This window comes from Diabrotica undecimpunctata, chromosome 1 (genome assembly GCF_040954645.1).
Source record: "Diabrotica undecimpunctata isolate CICGRU chromosome 1, icDiaUnde3, whole genome shotgun sequence".
In the NCBI taxonomy this organism is placed as follows: domain Eukaryota; kingdom Metazoa; phylum Arthropoda; class Insecta; order Coleoptera; family Chrysomelidae; genus Diabrotica; species Diabrotica undecimpunctata.
The window spans coordinates 139,624,362-139,648,957 of record NC_092803.1 but is presented as its reverse complement, the minus strand read 5'-3'; the positions used below and the strand labels follow the sequence as shown (position 1 = coordinate 139,648,957).

The 24,596-nt window shown below is 32.1% G+C and overlaps 1 protein-coding gene across 1 annotated transcript in view; it reads right to left on the bottom strand.

The window, feature by feature from the left end:
• LOC140435495 (uncharacterized) overlaps positions 1-24,596 on the bottom strand; it is a 119,006-nt gene that overhangs the window by 77,844 nt on the left and 16,566 nt on the right. Inside the window, exons 3-5 of the mRNA XM_072524233.1 lie at positions 20,828-21,002; positions 16,909-17,086; positions 7,109-7,484 (exon numbers count right to left, since the gene is read on the bottom strand). Coding sequence (XP_072380334.1) covers positions 7,109-7,484; positions 16,909-17,086; positions 20,828-21,002 — 729 coding nt within the window. The remainder of the gene's footprint in view (positions 1-7,108; positions 7,485-16,908; positions 17,087-20,827; positions 21,003-24,596) is intronic.

Genomic DNA, 24,596 nt, shown 5'->3' with positions numbered 1-24,596 from the left:
AAGTTTTCCATATGACGTATTTAATATTTAGAATAATACAATAACAACACTAGCCACGTATGTTGATTGCTTGTGATAAGATTTTTTTTTACTTTGAACTATGATCTGTTTATTTTTCGGAGTATGCTTTCCTGTGATAACATTTTCAGTAATTTTTGCAGTTGGGGGGTCTTCCTAATGCTCGCATTCGTTTATCTCTATTCATTCTCTTTATACAGTCTCACCAGAAACTCTTATCTTCTCATCTAACAATGTCGTGCATATATTTCTGATCTTTTCTTTCCTGATTAAAATATATTCCTACGAATTTTGCTCGATAACGTACTTTTTATCTCTGTTGATCTTAATATGTTTCTAATTGGATTCTTATCGGCTGTTTGCGATACTGCACGTGAAAAGTATAAGAGATTTTTTAAGGTCTGGAGGTAGAGTAGACTTATTTATAATGGATTTGGTCGTTTTTTCTAGATATGTGGTTGGATCATTTGGGACATGTTTGTATTCTGTGGAATTCAGAAGTTCGGACATTTTGTCGAAATAGTTGGAAGAGTTGAGAATGACGGTGGCATTACCTTTGTCGGCCGGAAGGATGACGATGTCAGGGTTGTTGTAAAGTTCTTTGAGGGCACGTCTTTCTGAAAGACTGATATTTGAAGGTGGGGGTTTGGAAGTACGGAGAATTCTGGCGACATCGTGTCTGGCAACTTCGGCTTGGTCGGAAGGAAGATGGGAAGATCTGATCCAGATACTGTTCTCGATATCGTTAATTGCAACTAAAAAGAGTGTTGTACTTAGTGTAGATCCTTGGGGTATGCCATTTTCTTGTGTATAGTATTTTGAAAGTTCCTGATTTGATTTAACTCGGAAATTTCTCTCATCTAGAAAATTTTTGACGAATGCTAGAAAATTTTCATCTAGGCCCCAATGCTGTAATTTAACAGTAACGTATATTTCCATATAGTATCATAAGATTTAATTATATTAAAAAATACAGCTATAACTTGTCGATTAGTTGCAAATGCCACTTTGCTGATTAACTATAAGATTTTTTGATTCTAAAAAGAATTGTAACCGTCTATTTAAAATTTTTTCCAGTAATTTACATACGGAAGATGTTAAGGATATTGGTGTATAAGATTCCGGGTTTGACATGTTTTTGTTAGGTTTCAAAAGTGGAATTATTGTAGCGGTACTTCAGGATTTAGGAAATTTTTTAGTCGAAAATAAAAAAATGAATATATCTAAGAGTAGATGCTTAGCAGCTAAAGGAAGATTAATTAAAAAATAATTTGGAATTTTATCTGGTCCAGGGCTAGAGTTTTTAAGTCATTGCAGTGCTTCGTTTAGTTCTTGCATACTTATTGCAACATTTTTTAGCGGCCTGATATAATCTGCAATTTTGACCTCTTTTTCTATTTTCTTTTTGTTTTTGACAAATAATGGGTCATGCACGGAATCACTTGAATATGTTTGAAATGAGTTCGCTAAAGCGTTGGCTATTTGACTGTTGTTTGTAATTAAGTTTTCCTTAATATCAAGAGAGTTAATTTTGTTGCTGTATGAAATGCCTTTAATCCTACGGATTTTATTCCAGATCTCTGATGCAGGAGTATATTCGGTTATTGTGGAAACATAATTTTGCCATGATTTACGTTAACTTTTTTTAATTACGTACTTTGCGTAGGCTCTATATTTTTTTTAAAGCTGTTATGTTTTCCAGCGTATGATGTTTTTTTAATACATTAAATGCATGCTTACTTTGTTTAAGTGCCTCTTCACATTGTTTGTTCCCCCACGGTACTAAATGTTTATGTTTTGATTTTGCTGTTTTGCCTATAATATTTGTGGCTACCTCTGTTAACATTGAGATAAATTTGTCTGTAACAACATTAATATTATCTCCTATTGTTCCAAAATTAGGTAGGTAGTCTTCAATATGTTGTTGGTAAGCTATCCGATTTGCATCTTTAGTTTTTCATGTTTCTTAAAAATGTATAATTGTTCTTGTGGAATTATTATTTCTTATTTTTATAGGCCAGTGATCATTATCGTAGGTATGGGTTAAACCTTCCCAGTTTAAACTATGAGCTAGTGAACTTTCACATATAGTCAGATCAATACCAGAATGATTGCCGTAAACCGAGTTTTTTCTCCTGTATTTAATAGTACAAAATCTGCTTCGTTAAGAAATTTTTCTATTCGTTCTTCTCTTTTGCTTGTGGAATAACATCCCCAGGAAATGTTGTGAGAGTTAAAATCACCTAGAATAAGTCTATGTTTTGGAATTTGCTTGATTAAATGTTCTAGGTCTTTTGTGACAAAATCCATATCTGATGGGATATAAACATTGTATACAAATAGCTGAGTTCGACATTGAACTTTAATTGTTACGGCTTCTAAAGCGGAGTCTAAAAACATATATTGATACCCCACCGCTTGCTTTGTTGGCGTAGTTTCTGATTTTGTGGTACGAATCAAAATGTTTGAAGTTGTATTTTTTGTTGTTTTTAAAGTTTGTTTCTTGTAGAGCTATAATTTGTGAGTTTATTTCTTTTATTAAGAGTTGAAGCATTTCGATGTGTGTAAATAATCCTTGTATATTCCACTGAATAAAATCCATTTATTATTATTATTTTTTTTAATTGGTGCTTTCTTGAGAATCTTCTGTATCTTTGGGTTTGGGATAGATTTCTGTTAGTATTGTTAATAGTCCTGATGTTTTATGTGTATTCTAGTGTGATATTTAAGGAATTGGGGGAACCATGTGCATCTGCCAGAAAGCTGACTATCTCTATATAGTTTAATTCGAACCGAGTTGAAATTTCATCAATAAATTCCTTTGCAGGTTGGATAAGTGATTATGTAGAAACTATTTCTGCAGTTTTTGTATCAGATTTAGTGGCTTTTAACGTTTTTGTTGATATTGCTTTTGATGTTATAAAATCTATTTCTGTGTTTTCTGCCGTTGGTGTACCAAGTGGTGTCGATATTTCAGAATGATAACGTTTCTGTATGATAATATCTGTATGTAGTTTTTGGAAGTCCATTACGTCACAAGTGTTTTCCGTTTGATACTGAACAGAGTGATTTTTGCTTTCAGCTATCGCATTGGAGGAAGGAATATATTCTTTATCGGTTTAGGATGTAAGTATGGATGTATCTGACTGAATCGCCATATTGGTACACGTTAAGGCTATATGACCAGATTGATGGCAAATTATCGACAGGTGTATAGTACATCTGTCTACGGAAGCTTAGGACGTGACTATATTGAGGGTCTTGGATTCCCGCTCTTAAGAAAGACATCGATGAAAGTAGATGAAAATATATATATATATATATATATATATATATATATATATATATTATATATATATATATATATATATATATATATATATATATATGTATATATATATATATATATATATATATATTGTTATGATGTGTTTTTTTGTTTGAATGATGAGCAATGAGTATTTTTAATATTATAATATATAGGGTTTTTATCGCGGTTCTCAAAGAATTAGCTTGTAAGTACTTTTTTAAATTATCTTTATTATAACTATTATGAAACACACATACATATCTAACCTAGCCAATGTAAATTTAAAATAAACTATCTTTAAATTGATGTTCTTATAAAACTAATTAAATTCTATAGACAATGTTAAATTTAAACAAACTATCTTCAAAATTGAAATTGTTATGACACTAACTAAATTATATTAACAAAATTTTGTACCTTTCTTTCACTGAATGCCTAAATGAACTATTTTCCACTAAGTACATAGATTCTAATCACCACTGAATGTCTTCGTACTTCAGTTATCCTTGTTTTTTGTGAAATTACTTTTTTCAATTATCAGCTTCTACCAATTTAAGATATATTTTTCTTCACCAGCATCTATACACCACCAACCAAACCAGCAAACAGCATTTATATTTATTCTTCTTTTCAATATACCAATATCCAATTATTATAAGTTGATTTATACTAATCTCCAACCATAATATAATTTAATTTCTTCCAATATACCTTTTTTTTATCTTCAATAATTATTTGTGTATAATTATAAATGTGCATTAAATTATATGCATAATTTTTAATCTTCTTTTAACTCACTATATTAAACATTTTGACTATTTGTACTTGATTCACTGACTCCAACTAACTTTCATAATAAACTGGCCTGACTTCTGACTAAAAACTTCTAAAACTTCTGAACAATTGACTTCACTAAGTAAATGTATCTATCTTCTAACTAACTTTCATGATAAAACTGCTAAAAACTCTTCTGACTGCACTATCTACAACTTTTCTGACTAAAAACTTTCAAAAACTGCCATCTTGAATCCAAATCACGGGTATTTATATGTTTTGGATTTCTAGAACCATCTCGTAAGATATCATGTTCTATTCAGTTCTATTTAATACTTGTCTGAATTTTCTGGAACAAACCATTTCGCAAACATGGCCATCTCCGGAGATCCAGAGAATTCCATTCTTTTCTATTAATAATTTTGTTTACATTTAGGCTTTTCAGATCAGAATATATAATTAAATTAGTAACTTAACATTCTAATTTAATAAAATACACATTTCAAACAATATATTATTATAACCCACTTTATATTCGTAAATATTCTTAAACGTCACTTCAGAGTATAAATATCTGTCAATCTCCGAGAGTATTTTTGGTTGCCTAAGCACATGGCTCACTTATATATATTTACAATATTAAAATACAACTTTTTACAATTATTATATGCTAATTTATTAAAAATGCCCTCACATAAATATATTTTTATTAAATTCTCTAGTATATAACTTATTTAAAACAACCAAATATCTAATATTATGTAGTATATAACTTATAAATTATTTTCTATAAACCCTAATCGTCACAATATATATATATATATATATATATATATATGTAATTATTATGTAATAATATATGTAATTAATATTATTAGTTTTTTTTTACAAGCGAGTCTTCTACAGCTGGCGCCTCTTCTCGCATCCTAATTTCCAGCGTTTTCTGTCGAACCAATCTGCAGTTGTTAGATCTCTGGCGGTCATTGCATCGTCAACATTTCCAGGATTGTCTTGGTCTACCTCGTTTTCTTCTAGATGGTGGAGTCCATTCTTCTATTATTTTTGGCCATCTATTTTCAGGCATTCTCTGAAGGTGTCCATACCAGTTAAGTCTTTTGGCTTCGATTGTGTCTATTATGTCTAGATCGATTTCCATTTCTCTCCGAATATCTTCGTTTCTCACCCTATCGAGTCTAGTTCACTGGCAAAATCGTCCAGTAGTTCATTTCCATGGCATGTGCATTTCCTTAATTTTTGATTGGTTTCTTTGGTTTATTTCCCAGAGTTCGCCGTACAGCCCAATACTTTCTATTATTGTTTTATAAATTCTTCTTTTATTTTCTTTTGTTATTTTTTTTATTCCATAATAGTCCGTGCAGCTGTCTGGTGGCTGATCTTGCTTGGCCAATCTTGGAGTGTATTTCTTTGCTACTTCCTGCTTTTGATATTATTTGGACTCCCAAGCATTTAAAATTGTCTTTTGGTTTTATAGATCCCATTTCGATTTGTAGGCTTTCTGGTTTTTCTCCTACAACTAAGTACTCAGTTTTTTGTATATTAATTATTGTGAGGCCCCATTTGGTATACTCTTCTTCCAGTTTTCTAAGCATGTAGCCTACATCACTCTCGTCTTCAGCTAGAATGGCTTGGTCGTCAGCGAAGTGTATCGTGCACAATCTATCATCTCCGATTGGGATGCCCATATTGCAGCACTTTCTTCTTCACACTGAGAGTGCCTCATTTAGATATATTTTGAAGAGTGTAGGTGCTATGCAGCAGCCTTGCTTTAGACTCTTACTAATAGGAATTTCTCTCTCTAGTTAATCTATTTCTAGTTTTAATGTTTGCCGTCATATTTTTGTAGAGCTGTTGTACTGCTTGTATATTTTTTTTGCTTATTCCTTGTTTTTCCATTGCTACCCAAAGCATTGAAAGTGGTACACTATCGTATGCCTTTGTCAGATCTATAAAGACTATATGAGTTGAAAGGTTGTGGGCTAATCTTTTCTCGATAACTTGCTTTAGAGAGAATATACTGTCCATACAGGATCTGCCTGCACGAAAGCCATTCTGTTCTTCAACATCTGTCATCTCTTTTTTAATTTTGTTTTTTATTATTTTTCCATACAGTCTTGAGAGTGAATTTATGACACTTAGCCCCCTGTAAACAATTTTTTCTATCTCCTTTTTTGTAGATGTTGTTAATATGTGCTTTTGTCAACTCCGGTGGTAAGCTGTGTCCATTATAGAATAAGGTAAAGACATACGCCAGTAATTCCCGTAATAGTTGTGGGCTATGTTTTAATAATTCATTTGGTATACCTTGTGGTCCGCATGAGTTCCGATTTTTTAGAGTTTGTATTGCATTCTCGACTTCCTGTACTGGTATTTCATCGTCTTCACTGAGTTCCAGTTGATATGTTGTTGTACTGATGTTCGTGAATTGAGGTCTTGTTTCAGTCAAAAGTTGTGAGTAGTGGTCGATCTAAGATCTTTCTTCTATTAAATCTATTCTACTTGTTTCTTTTCTGTTTGTTCTCAGATTTTTTACCGTTTAACATGCTTCTCTTGATCTTGTTGACCCTATATATTTGTTGAGTTCTTCGCACTTACTTTCCCAGGAAATATTTTTTGCTTTAGTTACTTAATGTTTTACTTCTCTCTATATTATTAGTATAACAATAAAAATTAAACGTATCCTTTCAAGAATAAAATAAGATTAACTCAATAGATTGAAATGTCATTAGGCATCGCTAAACTAACATTAAATTATTTTGCTTCTTTCGTTAAAATAACAATAACCAATTTAATTATATTAATATTAAATTAATATTATGAGTATTATTATTTAAACGTATCGTTTCAAGAATAAAATATGACGGAAATGTCAGTAGGTAGTTCGGATTTCTTTCCAAGGTGGTGCTAGGAGTTATCCTACCGGACAAACAGTGTGACTTGTCGTCGTAGTCTTTTAGATAGATAGATTTTACATAAATATAAACTTACCTGCGTATATATAATATCCATTTTGGGCCAAACCCTTAAGTAAACTGGAGAGTCCCATAGAAAAAATAGCCAACATACATAAATGCGTTTCGTTGAGTTTTTTGTACAATATTGTTGTTCCAAACATCGTACCGCAAATGTAGATAATGCTGGCGAAACTATTACCATATGTTATTTCTGTTAATGTCCAATGAATTTTTTCTCTCAAAAATAAAGTTTTTACAGCCATGTCTCCATAATAAACAAAATTAAAACCTATAATAAGTATGAGGATAATAATAAGAGATTTTCTTGTGTTAGATTCTCTTTTTTTGAAGGTAATCGCGAAAGTTTCAATAATGTTCATCTTTTTGATTAGATCCTTTATTTTTGGAACCTAAAAAGTAATTTCTATTATATATATATATATATGTATATATATAATTATATATATATATATATTTATATATATTTATAAATTAAGGATCACTCAGAAGAGTGGTGGGTTTTTCGGTCAAAGGGTGGAGAAAAAAGACAAAGTTGATGGCTACTTCATCTATTTATTGAAGACGTTTCGCTTTCTTAATCAGAAAGCATCATCAGTTCATCTAAAAAGAACAATATGAAAAAACCACACAAGCATGGAAAAGTTGTTACATGTGTTACCTTAAAAAGATATGTAGCAGTCAGTGATAACAAAGTTGTAAAAACACTTAAGTAAGTGGACATTATACGATTATGATGTATAAACAATAAATTGAAATAGATACGTTAACAATTTGTTCAAACTAAGCACAGCAAAAAGAGCATGTGGTTTTGTTTTTTTGTTATATAAATGTAAAAGTTAAAAAAAACATTAAAAAAGAGAGTGAAGAACTAAGAAAAATCAAAGAAGCACTTCCAACAATATAGCAATAGTTATGTTTTAATTTTCACTTTAGGTAGCATTATTGTATTAATTAATATTGAAATTTAATAATTTAATGTATAATGAAATTACCACTCCTGGCTTCTTGAATGCTGCCGGTAAAATGGAGTTCAATTAAGACAACCACGCTATCAACGTAAAAGACAGTCAAAACCTTGAGGTCATTAATTATGACAGAACAGCAAGGTGAAATACCAACCCTAATGATAGAGCGGTTTATTTAAATGATAGGATGAGTTTGGGTGACAACCCGTTTATAAGGAACCAATAAATGAAAAGGAAAGGTGGTTATTAACACCAAATTTCCCCCATTGATCGGCTAAGAAAAAACAAACAAAACAAGTTAGGTCAAACCAAAAACTCATATATAATCGTCAACGTTGTGGATGGTTAATCAGCCACAGGTGAAGATTAATTATAATTTCCAACAGTCCAAGTTTCAAAACTTGGATCTGCAAATGAAACAAATGTCCATTTACTTAAGTGTCTTTACAACTTTGTTATCACTGACTGCTACATATCTTTTTAAGGTAACACATGTAACAACTTTTCCATGCTTGTGTGGTTTTTTCATATTGTTCTTTTTAGATGAACTGATGATGCTTTCTGATTAAGAAAGCGAAACGTCTTCAATAAATAGATGAAGTAGCCATCAACTTTGTATTTTTTCTCCGAAAAAACCCACCACTCTTCTGAGTGATCCTTAATTTATATTGGATTGACGGTCGTACTCCTTTTCTCGATGCTATATATATATTTATATATATTTATATATATATATATATATATATACATATATATATATATATACATATATATATATATATATATATATATATATATATATATATATATATATATAAATGCGAGTTATTAGTAAAATAAAGTTAGTTAAAAAAATATAATAAAATATGTTGGTCATCTTTAGTACGGTGTAGTTACGTTAGAAAAGGAGCATGCCAACTCGAGAATGGATCACTACAGAGTCTTCTAACATTATTGTCACAAATTGGTAGTAGGAGAAATTAGTATCGAAAATGAGATAAGAGTTTGGTTAGGACGTGAGATTGAGATCCGATTTGGGAGCAGATCTCAGAAGTGAGTTTAGCTAGCGAAGAAACAAGAGAGGACCCGGGCCAATTTTAGAATTGAAAGAAATTGAAAGTTAATCGGTTTATTAAAATTTGAAAACAATATTACAGATATCACAAATTGTGAAACGGAAATAAGGGAAGTAAATAAATAAATTTATAAAACAGTTTTTTAAAACATAAGTTGTAAAGTCGTATAGGTCATTTAGTAAAGCGAATTATTGTTGGCTTCGCAGTTTTCAATTGTCAGGATAGAAAAGGAGCGATATTTATAGTTGGTTTGTTTTATATGTGTAATAAAATATTTAAGGTATTTTATCAATACCCTATTAGCCTGTTGAACCACATATACAAGCTCTTTACTAGGTTATTGACATTAAGATTGGAGAGAAAATTAGATTTCTACCAACCGAGAGAGCAGTCAGGATTCCGATCAAATTATGGTACCAATGATCATCTCCACACAGTAAAAACGCTCATTGAGAAATCTATAGATTACAACAAACCTCTTGTCCTCACTTTCATAGATTTTCATAAAACGTTCGACACGATCGAAAAAGACAGCCTTATAGAAGCAATGAATGACAGTAGAGTCGACCATAGGTATAGTGAACTTATTTACAATATTTACAAAAATGCCATTATGACTGTTAAGATATACGATAAAACCCGACCAATAAAAATAAAACATGGGATAAGGCGAAGAGATACATTGTCACCAAAATTATTCATAACGGCATTAGAGTATGCCTTTAAGATGGCCAATTGGAACCACAGAGGAGTAACAAGAGAAGGCGAAAAACTTAACCATCTCCGTTTCGCAGATGACATTGTCCTTATCACAGATGATTTAAGAGAAGCCACAGATATGTTAAATGAATTGGACTTTGCATGTTCGAAGGTGGGCCTCAGAATGAACTTGTCCAAACTAAGTTGATAACAAATATGGTCCCCAATAACCATTTAATTATTCAAAACAAAGTGGTTGGCTGGTGGAGAAATATACATATTTAGGTCATGAAATAAGAATCAGCAGGGATAACCAAACATGCGAAATCCAAAGACGAATTACTTTAGCGTGGGCAGTCTTTGGAAAACTGCGAGACACACTTAGGGCCAACATACCAATTAGCCTCAAGAAAAAAGTATTTGGCCAATGCGTATTACCGGTCATGACCTATGGGGCGGAAACTATGATTCTAACCAATATGTTGGGGGTGACGTTGCGGAGCCGAATAAGAAACGAAGATCTGCGAAGAAGGTCGAGTATTACTGATCTTGTGAAACGCATAGCAGAACTTTAATGGAATTTGGCAGGTCATGTAGCGAGAATGCATGACTCATGATGGACGAGTAAAATTACACATTGGAGGCCAAGAGCAGACAAACATAGTAGAGAAAGACGAAGTACACGTTGGGCTGACGACATCAGGCGTATCACGAAAAATTGGCAACAAAGAGCACAAAATTGCAAAAAAATGGAGTGGTTTAAGGAAGGGCCATGTCCAGCAGTGGACGTGATAAATGAAGGCTGGATGATGATGATGATGATGATGATGATGATTTTATCAATATATTTTTATTGTATCGAACATTTTGGCATTTTTTTATTTCCTTCTATGTCTGTTGTATGTAGTAAACAATATTTAAAAGTCAAAGTATTTCAGAACTTACAAAAGAACCTTGAGATAAAATTTGAAAATCTGATTTATAATTTGGCGTCTGTAATTAAAATCATTAAGATATTGCGTGAAAAAAAAACTGATTAATTTATTTTTATTGTTTAATTTTCTCAATTTATGGTTCTTGAGTTAAACTTGCCTCACTTCTATCTTTTTAGAGATGTATATCTTTGAACTCATTTTTTGCAATTTTGTCAGTAGATATACGCTCATTTAACTGTTTTTAGATAAACTGATGAAGTAGCAAGACCTTTCTGTTTTCCTTCTCAAAATTTTGATCGATATCCCTCAAAAAAATTCCCTTGTGACATAATATGTGTATATAATATGTGTATTTGTATCCAATTTAGAATGTTAAACATGGGAAGCTTTATTTATTTTTAGTTTTATGAAAAAATTTAGTCTTTATAAAAATTTCTGCAAGTTCTAAAACCTAAAATAAACTCATCAAATATTAAATTTTGCAGTCATATATGTCGTTTGTCAAACACTATGAATTGGGGATATTATTAACTATTACATAAAATTTATATTTTTGACAAACCCTGTATATGACTAAAAAAATTATTATCCAATGATTGTATTATAGGTATTGATTGTTTCATGCAGAACTTTTTATAAAGAACAGTAAGAGTAATGGGATTCCACAAGGCGCCTGTTCCCAAAAAGTGAAACAGAAAAAAGCAGAAATACATATATCACAGAAAAGGATGGAGTCAAAGAAAGCTGGCCAAAAATTAAGTCTAATACTTTAACATCGGTCAAGGAAGTTCTTGGCGAAAAAAATATAAATAAAAATAGATCGTTCATAATGCGAAGAACTCCATGGTTTTGTACAGAAGTGAAGAAAATATAAAGAAAACAAACAAGCTTAGCTAAAATTCATGTCAACCAAAACACAAGATTGATATAAGGTTGAATGCTCGAATAAATGAACTTTATTCGAACGAATGAACGAAAATTAAAGGCAAATATGAAGCACAATTGTAATAATTAAATCTTAATGTAATTACTATTTAAATGGGAATAAGCCACAATTAAAGGTTAAAGTACATTTATTGACGTTTCAATTTCCACTTCGGAAATCGTTGTCAAAATACAAACATTAGTAAATTAAACAAATTTTGTTTTTTTGTTACTTAGTGAAAAATTCTACTAATAATTTAATTTTATCTGACTCATCTATATTGACAATTCAGACATACATTATACATTTTAAAGTAGACGACTTTAAAATAATATTGCCAATATTGTTGAGTTGCGTTCCTGGGACGACTTTACTTATAAGGTAGTTCATTCGATTACATGAAATCAACTTTAAATTGATGCATTTAATTTACCTTCAATAAATACCAAATTCTGATTTTATATGTTTGTTATTTAAAAAACATAAATGATGTATCCTCTATATGTTATTGACTTACCAATACTGGTATTTTCCTCTTAATAACTTCCTCTTTAAATATGGGTAACCATATCCTACTACATTCTGCCGAGGAATTCGCGACACAATTGGTCTCCTTTAGCATAATTAGTGCCGCTTTTTTGATTTTTTGTCGCAAATTCCTCGGCAGAATGTAGTAGGTCAAATTGAAACATAAATTGTACATAAAACTACAATGTACAATGTACAATTGTACATAATACTACTAGTGTAGTGTTATGTATAATTTATGTTTCAATTTCATTTTTATTACATTCTGCGCTTGTTGGATAGCCCAAATTTGACGAAATGCCCCTGATGATGCTGTAGAAAGCGAAAGTACTTGGCAAGAATTGATTATTACAATTGTGCTCGATATTTTTGCCTTTAATTTTTAAAGTTCAAAACACAAGAGGTGTCCCATAATTAAAAAAAATTAATAAACGAAACACATGCACTTGTAAGAAAAATAAAAAATGATCATTGGGAATACTATTTGAAAGAAATGGAACATAATTTTTATGGTTGCAAAAGGAAATATGGCGCTTTATAAGAGCCCAAAGGACGGAGGTAAAGGAACTAATAAAACCAAAACACATAAAAAAGGTTACATAAATTGACTACCTAAAAAAGTTCTATACAGAGTTAGAACAAACGACGCTATAACCGGAAATAGCAGAAATTATCACAAACTTAATATAAATTACAGGAAGTTCATAAAATACTTAAAAATATGAAGAACAAAAAAGGAGCAGGTAACGACGGGATATCAAACAAATTACTGAAATATTGTGAAACAACAATGACAGAACAATTAACAACATTAATTAATAAAATTGTAAAACACAAAAGAATACCGGAAGAATGGAGAACGAGCAAACTAATTCTACTATTTAAAAAAGAAGATAAAAAACAGCCATAAAACTACAGAGGTATAAACTTGTTAAATACTACCATAAAAATTACAATTAAAATTTTATAAGAACCAATAAATCAGAGGATAAGTTTAGCAGGTGAACAACAAAGTTTTTATACTAGAAGTTTGTATACAGATGCAATATGCAATATTCGCCATAAAGTCAATTACTGAAAAGTCATTAGAGTATATTAAACCAGCATTTCTGTGGCTGATTATCTTAAAAAAGCATTTGACAGCTTAAAACTCAAATATGTAATCCATCTTCTATATAATAGAGAAGTTACCCTGAATATCATAAAAACTATTGAACACAGCAACCAAAACAACAAAATGGAAGTCACAATAGATCAGCGGTCGGGGAACATTTTTAATCATTACCCCAAAATATTTTTGTGTAAGTTGATATTACCCCATGGCGAAGAGCAAGAAAAAACGAAATCGCCTCTTTTTAGCATCTTTCATGTTATAGCCCCCATGATAATTTTGAAAAAAAAAACAATAATTAAAAATTTAATTTAAACATCATTTATTCAATTTATCAATGTAATACCTAGTAATCCATAACTTTCACCCCCACAGAAAATATAAGTAAATGATAATTTCTTGTTATTTTGTCATACAAGAAAAATATCATATGAATTACAAAATAACGAGAAATTATCATTAGCTTATATTTTCTGTGGGGGCGAATTTTCATGCGAGAGGTTTCATGTTTGATACAGTTGCTTCAAAATTGAGACTTGGTGTAAGAGCGATTTGAACACAGTCTTCAGCGTTTAATCGATTTCTGTTCTTCGTTTTTATGTTCATTAGAGTGGAAAAGCCTTGTTCGCACAAATATGTTGTTCCAAATGGCAACAATTTTTTAACCGCATTTTCATGTACAATTTTGAAAGCCTTTGCAGCTTTTGACATCCAAAAAGATAACAGATTTGGTTTACTCTCAAATTGAATATTAGATCGAAGTTCGAGAATTGCTTCTGCTAAACCTAAAGGTTCTTCTGGTATCATAGCAATTCCACATGTAAAAGGATCTGCAATGCAACTGAGAGTAAGTGTATCAAGATCTGGAAAGTAATCTGAAAACCGCTTTCTGAGTTTGATTAGATGTCTTACAATTGTATCCTTGATGTCAGCAAAAGTAATATTTTCGTAATCTTCCAAAAACAAAGCTAACCTTGAAAAAGTAGCTGTCTTGTTCGGTTCTACTTTCTGTCTCCAATATTGCACCTTTAACCCAAACGCTGACACTATTTCTCTCGCTGAAATGATATTAATATTCTTTTCTTGCAATTCTTTGTTTAATATATTTATACTCTCAAAAATGCCCGCTAAATATACGAGATATGCAACCCAGGAAGAGTTTTTAACTTATCTGCGAGAATATTTTTTTAATCAACCATAAAAATTTCGACTTCAGTTTTGAGAGTCCATACTCGATTTAGTACATTTCCGCGAGAAAGCCACCTTACTTCTGTATAATAAAGTAGGTCCGTATATTCAGCTTCACCGTCCTGACATAATTCACGAAATAGCCGCGTGTTTAGTGCATATCCCTTGATAAAATTTACAATCTTGATGACATCATGCATGACAGCTTTCAGTGTAGGTTCTAAATATTTGACCATAAGGGCCTGGCGATGGATCATACAGTGAGTAACTTCAATATTTGGGTTATTTTTTTTACAAAAGCCGAAAAACCATTAATATGATCCAGCATAGCTGGAGCTCCATGCAAAGATTCAGAAATACAGTTTTCCCATTTTAAACTTTGCGCATTGAAACATTCATTTACTTTATTGTAGACATCAATTCCACGAGATCTCAACTCGAGAGGAGAACAAAACAGCAATTCCTCTTCAAAATTATCTACACCTATGTAGCGAACATATACCATTAGCTGTGAATTGCTACGAAAATCAGTTGTCTCATCAAGCTAAATAGCAAAATATTTAGCCTGTTTAATACGAATATAACCTGTTCCTTTACATTTTCTGTTAATATAGAAATTTGTTCTTTTACAATTTTTGCAGACAAGGGCACTGAATTCAGTTTCTTTGCTTCTTTTTGACCACACATAATCTCTGCTATTTTTACAGCAGCTGGTTTAACCAAATCTTCACCAATAGTGTATGGTTTCTTATTTCGTGCAATCAATCAGGCTACTTCAGAGCTAGCCCTTGATGCTGGGCGCCGATCAAATGTACCAAACAAGTTGCTATTCAATATTTGTCTTTTAAGAGGTATTTCTAAATTTGCAAAGTATTCTCGCGGTTTGGAAGACAGGTGTGAATGAAAATTATCTAAATTGTAAATGTTTCTTCAATTGACTTTTTTTGAAAGATTCTGAAGTCAATACCTTCACACATACAACACACTCTGGTTTCATTGTACCATTGTCTTCTATTTATGTAAAGCCGTAATTAAGGAATTCGTCTTGGTATGTTCTTTTTCTATTTGCTGCCATCTTAAGGGAGACAGAAAATAATAGTTGTAAAATACTTGAATTAAATTTTTAAATTGCAGCTTACCTTGATCGATATATGGATGATTAATGATAAAATGGTGATCTTGTCAGCAACTAATTAGTAAAAACTCGCTCTCTGACTCGTCAATGTATTTGTATCTTGACGGCATAGCACGAACTGAGCAGGTAGTCGAGGCCGGGACTGTGCTTTACTACGCAAAGATATAACTCGAGAACACTCTAGTGGTGGAGAGTAAGATGGCGTGGCGTGCATATGTCGCTAAATTGTTTAAGTTGGTTAGATATCATTCTGCAGAAAAGATTTCTTTGTGCAGCTTTTACCAAATGGAACAAAAATGGGAGTAAAAACAGTTTTTGAAAGCATTTTGGAGCATAAAGACTACTGGCACACTGAAACTGTGAATTCCCCAAGAGGATATTTGGAATTACTTAAACGAGATTTTGATTCTAATTTTTTGCTAAGTATTTTTTGAGATATTTCTTTATACAGACATTTTGTTTGATGTATTTTAGAACTAATCGAATGAATTGGATTTTGTATTAAAAAAATTAACTTAGAAGTCCAAATCAACAGACATAGAGAACAATTTGATATCATCTAGCAAAAAAACTTGCGACTCGAAGAGATGTAATCCAAGCGAAAACGCATTGATATTGACAATGTAGGTGACACAAAAATATCTTATCATTGACTTTTTTGTGAAATAATACATAACATTTCCCAGCCGCCTAAAGAGTTTAATATTTAAGATAAGATTAAGCTAAGAAAAAGCTTTGTGGGTTAAGATTTGTGAAGCTATGCAATTTCAATAAATATGCCAATTCTAGTTTCCCAAAAGAGGCTTAAAATTGTTTAAAAAAGCATTATGCAAACTTTTTTGACATTTTTTCCCAGAATTCTCAACTGTTCGTTTTGTATGCTTCTTAACACTGTTTACAGACTGATACTAGTTCTAAAATGATGATATTTTAAAAAAAAACTGAACTGGATAAAGCATACCATGAGGTTTCAAAATTATACGACTTAGTGATGACATTGCCAGCTACAAGAGTGTCTGTGGAACGAAGTTTTTCTGTACTAAAGCAGATTAAAATCTTTGTCAGAAATTCCACAAGTGAGGAGAGGCTAGCTTAATTAACGAATTAGAAACAAGTTTGCCAAGGATGACATAAGAACAGAGCACCACAAGTAAAAGGTTTAGTAATTCTTTTAATAATTTCATTTAATTTTCATCCCTTTCTTCAAATGTCACGGCACGCCACTGATTGAAGCATTGGCAGGATACTTACTTTTCGTTCCACATCTAGAGATTCTGGTAATAAAAATATTGTATAAAAAACACTTATGGCTATCAAGCACGTTCCTACAGAAAATACAGCTTCATAACTAGTGTTGTAAAGTAAATATGATGCACTGAGATTTCCAATGAGAGAAGAAAAAGCCATTACTGCTTCGTAAATACCATACCTGAAATTAATACTTCAATTACTAGAAGTTATTTTATTACTTATAATAAAAATAAATCAAAAATATAAACCAAAATTGTCGTCATTATTACCTATTTTCGGAAACTACTATTACAGATCATTTATAAAAAAATATCATATTGTTAACAAATATTTTTTGTTTTAAAAGAGAAACTGTTTTTTTAATAAATAAAAAATAAAAAATAAAAAAATTATTTTTAATTAAAATATGTTTAACAATTTTTAAATCGTATAATTCCACCAGGGGCATCGATGCAACCCTGGATTTGAGCTCTAACACTGCCAAATATATTGATCAATCCTTTTCTGCGGCAGATTCTCCCATTCTTTTCTACAGGCAATTTTAAGTTCATGATGGGTTCTAGAAGGATTCCTTTGGGTACGAACAGCTCGGTAGAGCAAATCCCATACATGTTCAGTGGGGTTCATGTCTGGAGACATATCAGGCCACTACAAACGTTTTTTTGATAGGACGTAATCACCCAGAAATACAAAATTTTCACTCACAGTTCTTCCACATAATTTCACATGAGGTGCTAAAATCCATGTGATGTACTTCTTCCTATTAAAGTTTCATCAATAACCACCAATTCCGTGCATCCACCTGCCATAATACTTGCCCAAAATCTAGCAGTGCCACCAGTGAAATGAAGTATGGGACGGGTATATGCTAGTTGTGCAGCTCTTGTTGGCTCTTGCCAAACACGAATTCGCCATCTGTTATTATTTAAACAGATTTTGATCTCGTCTGAAAAATATACAAAATTCCAAAACTGTTGAGGGAGCTGTGTGTTCCGGAGCCCACTGAAGGAGGTGCAAAACATGTCTAGGTTGTAGCTGAGAAATTCTTATTGGTCGACGACTCCTCCAACCCCATTCTAAATTTCTCATTTTTATGATAGCCAACGACACTTTGAGTCCTATAGCATGCCTGAAGTCTCTTTGGAGGTTGGTACAGACATGAATCTAAAAAAACTACTTTTTCCGCCACGAACCGATGTAAATGGTCTTCTTCAACTAAGGCCAATATTCTTGCACGGGCCAACTGAGAAATTAAATTAAGATTTGTGATAAATCACCTTGATTACCTTGGTTACCTTGGGCACATATTGAGAGGAGCAAAATATGAAATACCACAGTTAATCCTACAAGGGAAGATCGAAGGTAGGAGAGGAGCCGGCCGCAAACAATTATCCTGGTTAAGGAATATTAAAGAATGGACAGGAATACACAATACAGGCGAGCTGTGTCACGCCGCCAAGAACAGAATTCTAGTAATGAGATAGTCGCCTACGCACTTTGGTGTATGGAATGTTAAGAAGAAGAAGATAAATCACATTTTTACAAATTTTACCAGAATATATTTTTTAAATGTTTACACCTTGTTAAAACTAGATCAATTAAATGGGCATTTAAATAAAATAAAAAACCAAAAATGATGTATTTTAGACGAAAAAGGCTTATTAAATATGTAGATAAGGATACGGATTTATAAAAGTGTAAAAATTGTTAATACGAGGGGTGATGCATAACTTTTGAAACTATATGTATTATTACAAATTAATATTAAACTGACTATAATAAATAATAACGATATAATAAATAATAATGAAATAAAATGGATAACGACTATATTTAACAAAAATTTTCCCAAAGCTACTTAAAGTCGACCTTCGTAACTATACCAAAAAAATTAAATGCAAAAACATGCAAAGACTACAGAATAATTGGCCTAATGAGCCACTTACTTAAAACGTTTTTAAAAGCGATACAGAACAGAATTTATAAAAAATGTGAAGAACAAGTGTCATGGACACAATTTGGATTCCGCGAAACCTTACGACACCCGAGAAGCTCTATACGCTATACAGATGCTTATCCAGAGATGCAGGGATGTCAATTGTGATGTATATATTTGTTTTATTGACTACAAAAAGGCATTCGATAAAGTTAAATATGAGAAGCTCATATCAATCTTGAAAGAAGCGGCTTTGGATGATAGAGACTTATATATAATTTATATTACAACCTAAACTGCTAACACTAAAGTGGATGACCAGTTAACAGAGACAATCTCCATAGATAGATTAGTGAGACAAAGATGCATTCTGTCTCCAATATTTTTTATCATGTACTCGGAGCTTATCTTCGAGCAAGCACTGGGACAACTACAGTAAGGTGTCTTAGTTAACGGAGTACTTTTAAACAACATTAGATATGCTGATGGTTTAGATGGTTTACAAGCAATAAATGTCGCGCATATCAGATATAAGTCGAGAATATAGACTGGATCTCAACACGAACAAAACAAAGGACATGGCAGATAGTAAGTACAAAGTGTTAAATACACATTTTTTGATAGACCAACAGCCAATTGACAGGGTAAACAGCTACACATATCTTGGTACTAACACAAATAACCAATGGGACTACTCTACTGAAATAAAACAACGCATAGAGAAAGCGAGATCAGCGTTCGTAAAGATAAAGTCTTTTTTCAGAAGTCACGATTTACCAATTAGTACCAAAATCTCTATCATCAGATGCTATGTATTTTCTGCATTATTATACGGAGCAGAGGCATGCACGCTCTCTAAAGCTTCTTAAGGAAAGCTCGAGGCCTTCGAGATGGTGGTGTTACAGGCGCATCTTACGAATTTCATTCTTTCTTCGTCAAACCATTTATTCGGTCTTATTCTTCTTGATTTTCTTTCCATGCCAAGTACTTATTCAGCTGCTTCTTTTATAATGTTTTCGCACTCTTCCCATTCTCTATTTATATTTTCATGTTTTAGTCTGTTTTACAGTTTGATGTTTATAGTTTGTTTATGTTGTCTATTTTTGTTCATATCTTTGAGTCCTTCTATATTGTATCGTTCATGTTTAGAACCTCTTTCTTTTTGAAGTTCCAAATTCTGGCCCTTACCCTATCGGCAATCTGCATTTGCTCCTTTTCTGGTACGGACGTTTATTATATTCGATTGGTGTGTTGAGTCTTAATAACATGATTTATCATGTTTACTGTAAGTCCATTTGGTAATTTCCAGGTGCCTTTGTGTATATCTTTTCGAGAAAAGTATACGCTGGCAATACTGCTAATTAGTCTTGTTTGTGTCTTCATATATATTATTTTTGAATTATTTTTTGGGCATGACTAGTTCCGAATTAATATGGACTCATCATAAAATGGTTCTTTAATTTCTTCTTCTTATTTCTTCGTCGAAGCTTGCGCATTAATTGGATAAAAGTTAAAGAGACGTCGTTTAAGTCTTAAAATACATATTTTGGGGTTAAGAGCTCTGAAATCTCTCATTACATGTTTTACTCTCTTGTTTACTATACATCCAGTGACCAAAATCTGATCTTTAGGACCGCAGCTGTAGAAAATCGTAGTGATCGCTTTTCCAATATATTGTTTCTTTCATTTTATTCCTTGTATGGCAGTTATGTCTATTTTGTATCTATCCAGTTGATTTAGGAGATTTTGGAGGGCTTTTGATCTATATAAAGTTCAAATATATCATGTTTCAATTCATGTTTCACGATTGATCTAAAAATTGTGTTTATTGGTTACACTAATATTTAGAAAAGTAATCTTTTAATTTATTTAATTTATTTTGACAGTTAACAATACTGTAAGAATGTGTGTTCAATCCGTTGAATGTGAATGTATTATGTCGCAAGCTTATAGCTTTTAAGTTGTTACAAAACTAAACCTTACCTGAAAACACGGTTTTCCGATGTAGTAATATCTGCTATATACAAATTAATAATTATAAACGCAGCACTGAATCCACCAGCAAACATTGATGGTATCGTCGAGGCAAGAAATATCCAAGGCGATAAATTTTCAAAGTGGGACAATATTGTGGTAAGAGCAGAGCTTAAAGTTAAACCTAAAAAGTTAAAAAATTGTAACATTTTTTTATAATTAATATATATATATATATATATATATATATATATATAATTAATATATATTTATATAATATATTTCTAATTCTTTTACTCCGTTGCTGAGATGCCGATGGCCGTATTTGCAAATAATATATGCGCGGTTAGTCGGTTGACCATTAGGAAAGTTTATGAAAATTACCGAAATATTAAGGGGAACAATTTACCTACTTATTTAAAAACGACGGTTTAGGTAATCCTCGGGTAATTCCTTCCGGCTCTAAGACCGGGTTCCTTTATAATAAAGTTGTTAGATATCGTCGGGGCACGTAGAAATGTTTTTCTATAATAACCTAATGCAAGGGATTTTATATTTCATCACGTTCCTAGCTAGAAGGGTAACGTTAGTTTTGGTGATCATTAGAATCTTTTTACCTTCTTAAAAACCCATCTAGGCTGGCCTATCATTTTTGGGGGTAGATACCCTCACCTTTTCTTGGGTAGTTTGGTAAAATTTTAGAGGAACCAAGTTACTTCCCGGTGGGCATTCGTCGAGTAAAGGGGCTTTGCTCATTATCGTCTCCGTGTCGCGTTATCTGTACAATTTCTTTCTAAGTGTGTATACACTTCTATATTTGAGTTCTTTCAATCTAATACTATATTAGATTAAATATAGTTATAGAGTACCTTTAATTTTAATTATCTTTAGTGCTTGGTACAAGTAAAGTATTATAGTAAAGTAAATTAACTTTAGTGAAATAGTGCAGCAGTCATCAGGAATTACTGTAAGTTACCATAATCTTAATATCTCCACTTATCTGGGCGAATAATATGGTATTCCATCATATTGTTTTTCAATCATCTGGGCGAATCTATGTCTTCACCTGTAGTTGAGAGTAACTACTGATTTTTACATTTAATATTTTCTTACGAACTTTCCACCAGCTACTAAAAAATTTCAATAAACATAATTACGAACATTTAGTTCTCCATCATTAAATAACAGTGCGAGATAGATAATCAACATAACCAAGTGCGGTTTGGTTAAATTTTTATTTCGGTAACCTTTTTGATTTCTTATAAATTTATATTTGATTAATTTTTGTTATTTGCTATAATTGTTATGCATTTTTAACCCAGTGTCTCGAGATATGCCATTAAACAGCAAAGAGAGACCTTTAATCAACCTTGGTTGAATTTGTTTCTTACTCACTATCAGGCTCTCTTCGCTGATAATTGAACCTGTGCATTACTATATTGTTATATTTGTAAAGGTACTTATTATTCATATTACTACTTATTTTTATGTGTACACCACCATTTCATAGTTGATGGTGTATTTGTATTACTTGTATGTACATTTAGCTACCGATATCATTGTGTTGTTGAATATATTGTTTTTGTTTTATGTATCTATTTTATTTGTCGACTCCTAACAAGGTTTCCTGATATAACCATAACTCTGAATATTTGCTTTTTACCTTTAAATATTATTATACCTTTGACCAGTAGAAAGATCAGGCCGATTAAGGTCCGTAGGTAATTAGATGGACGGGGTCCACCTAATATATTTATTATTTGTTTAGGTAGAGTGTTAACCAAATTTATTGAATAACTAACTGTTGAGATCTTTCCTTATATTTAGTCTCAGAACCAAAATATCTTTCTGTATTTCGTTTCTGTTCTAAGGTTTGTTAATTTTCTCCTTAAGCCCCAAAAAATTAAGTGGCGCCCTGTTGTCTATCTTATCTTATCTTTGGTAATTTTACCCATCTATCTTTTTGTTTATTTCTGTATCTTTTCCAATATCTCTTATCCTATCTTTACTTATTTCGTCCGTTGGACCCATTCTTGGTTCCAAAAGCTAGTTTCGAACCCACGACTCGCTCTCCACCAACCATCTGGCTGCCGTCCGCAGTGTCTCCATTGGTGACCTTTCTAGCACCATCCAAAAAAGGTTTCCGAGGTTACAAAATAACATCTAAATATTTATAATATAATAGAATATTCAATAAATAGATAAGCTTAAAATACTTTAGATCCTAGTTTTAAACTAATTTTCTATTACTGATAAAAAATTTCAACTTGTTGTTTAATGTTCAACATTAACTAATACTGTAACGCTTACTGTCTTAAGTGCCAAGATAAGAAGAATATCCGAACTTTCTGCTTAGCCGAGGTTATAGAAGCAGTAAAAATATCAGCGTATCAAAAATAAATCGATAAATAAATAAATTAACTAAAGACAGTAGAATAGAATATTTAGTTTGGAAAGCAATCAAACTATTAAAAAGATCTACTATGCATAACTCACGTTCTAGAAAGAAAAATGAAAGTTGAAAGATAAAAACATTAGACTTACTTTCCCAAAAATGTTCTGTCAAAACTGATCGATTTCCGACCTTTACAGCCTCATCAGTATAATTTTTATCAATATTGTGGTATTTTGGCCTCATATACACGTACTTAGGATGCAAGGGATAGTGATGCGCAACGTATAGCCTCTCCTATCCAAATGTCAACCTCACCTGCCCATGTGATGATCTTGATTACGGCCATCCGGTGCATCCTGCTAGATAACGAATGAGGCTCTGACGTCAGAGTGATTGCCGGTATAAGCAATCCCCCACTTACTGACCAACGGCTTAGGGCGGATGAGTTGGTGAGTGGTAGGGCATTCTTTTTTCCTGGGGTTGAAAAATCGGCCCCAAAGGCGAATAAATCAACAAATATTGGTCAACGGCATAAGAATGCAGAAGGCAAAGGGGAATCACTGCATTACCGGCTCATAGAACACCCCAGGAAAATCACCATAGAATTGACACTGTAATTGCAAACCGTTACTAATCATAGAAAGCGGACGCCAAGATTCGGCAGGAGATGAGAAACATATTTATTCTACGAGGCCTCTCAGGTCGTAAACATGTGAAAACCTCGTGAAGAAATCCTAAAAATAAAGAAGTCTAATTTTAGAATGTGCACATGGAATGTTAGAAGTCTATTTGCGGCTGGGAAACTTGACAACGCAATTCAAGAAATGAAAAGAATGAACTGAGAATTAGTGAAATGAGATGGATAGAGTAAGGATCATATAAAAAGGACGAAAGTGTATTATAATATTCTGGTAACAGCACAGAAGACCCGCATCACAAAATGAGGTATTTTAGTAACATCAGAACTGAGTAAATATGTGACAAATTTCGTACCAGTCTCGGATAGACTAGATAGATTAACTTTGATAAAATAAAGGCAGATATCGAGCACAGTTTTATTAATTAAATCTTGCCCATAAACATAAAATTAAACATGAAATTGTACATAACACTACACTAAATAAGGAGAAACAGTTTAAAATTATTAAAAAAATAGTCGAAGCTACATTCTGGTCGGCAACAGGAGAGAGAGAATGATTCTCTTCTCTTATGAAAATGAAGTAATTTCTTTGCAATAATCATCTGAGTTTAGCACTAAGACAAAGAATGGTTAAGTGCTATGTTTGGTCCATACTTTTGTATAGTGCAGAAATGTGGACGCTAAAAGTATTGATCATGAACAAAATTAAAGCATTGGAAAAGTGGGTTCATAGACAAATACTA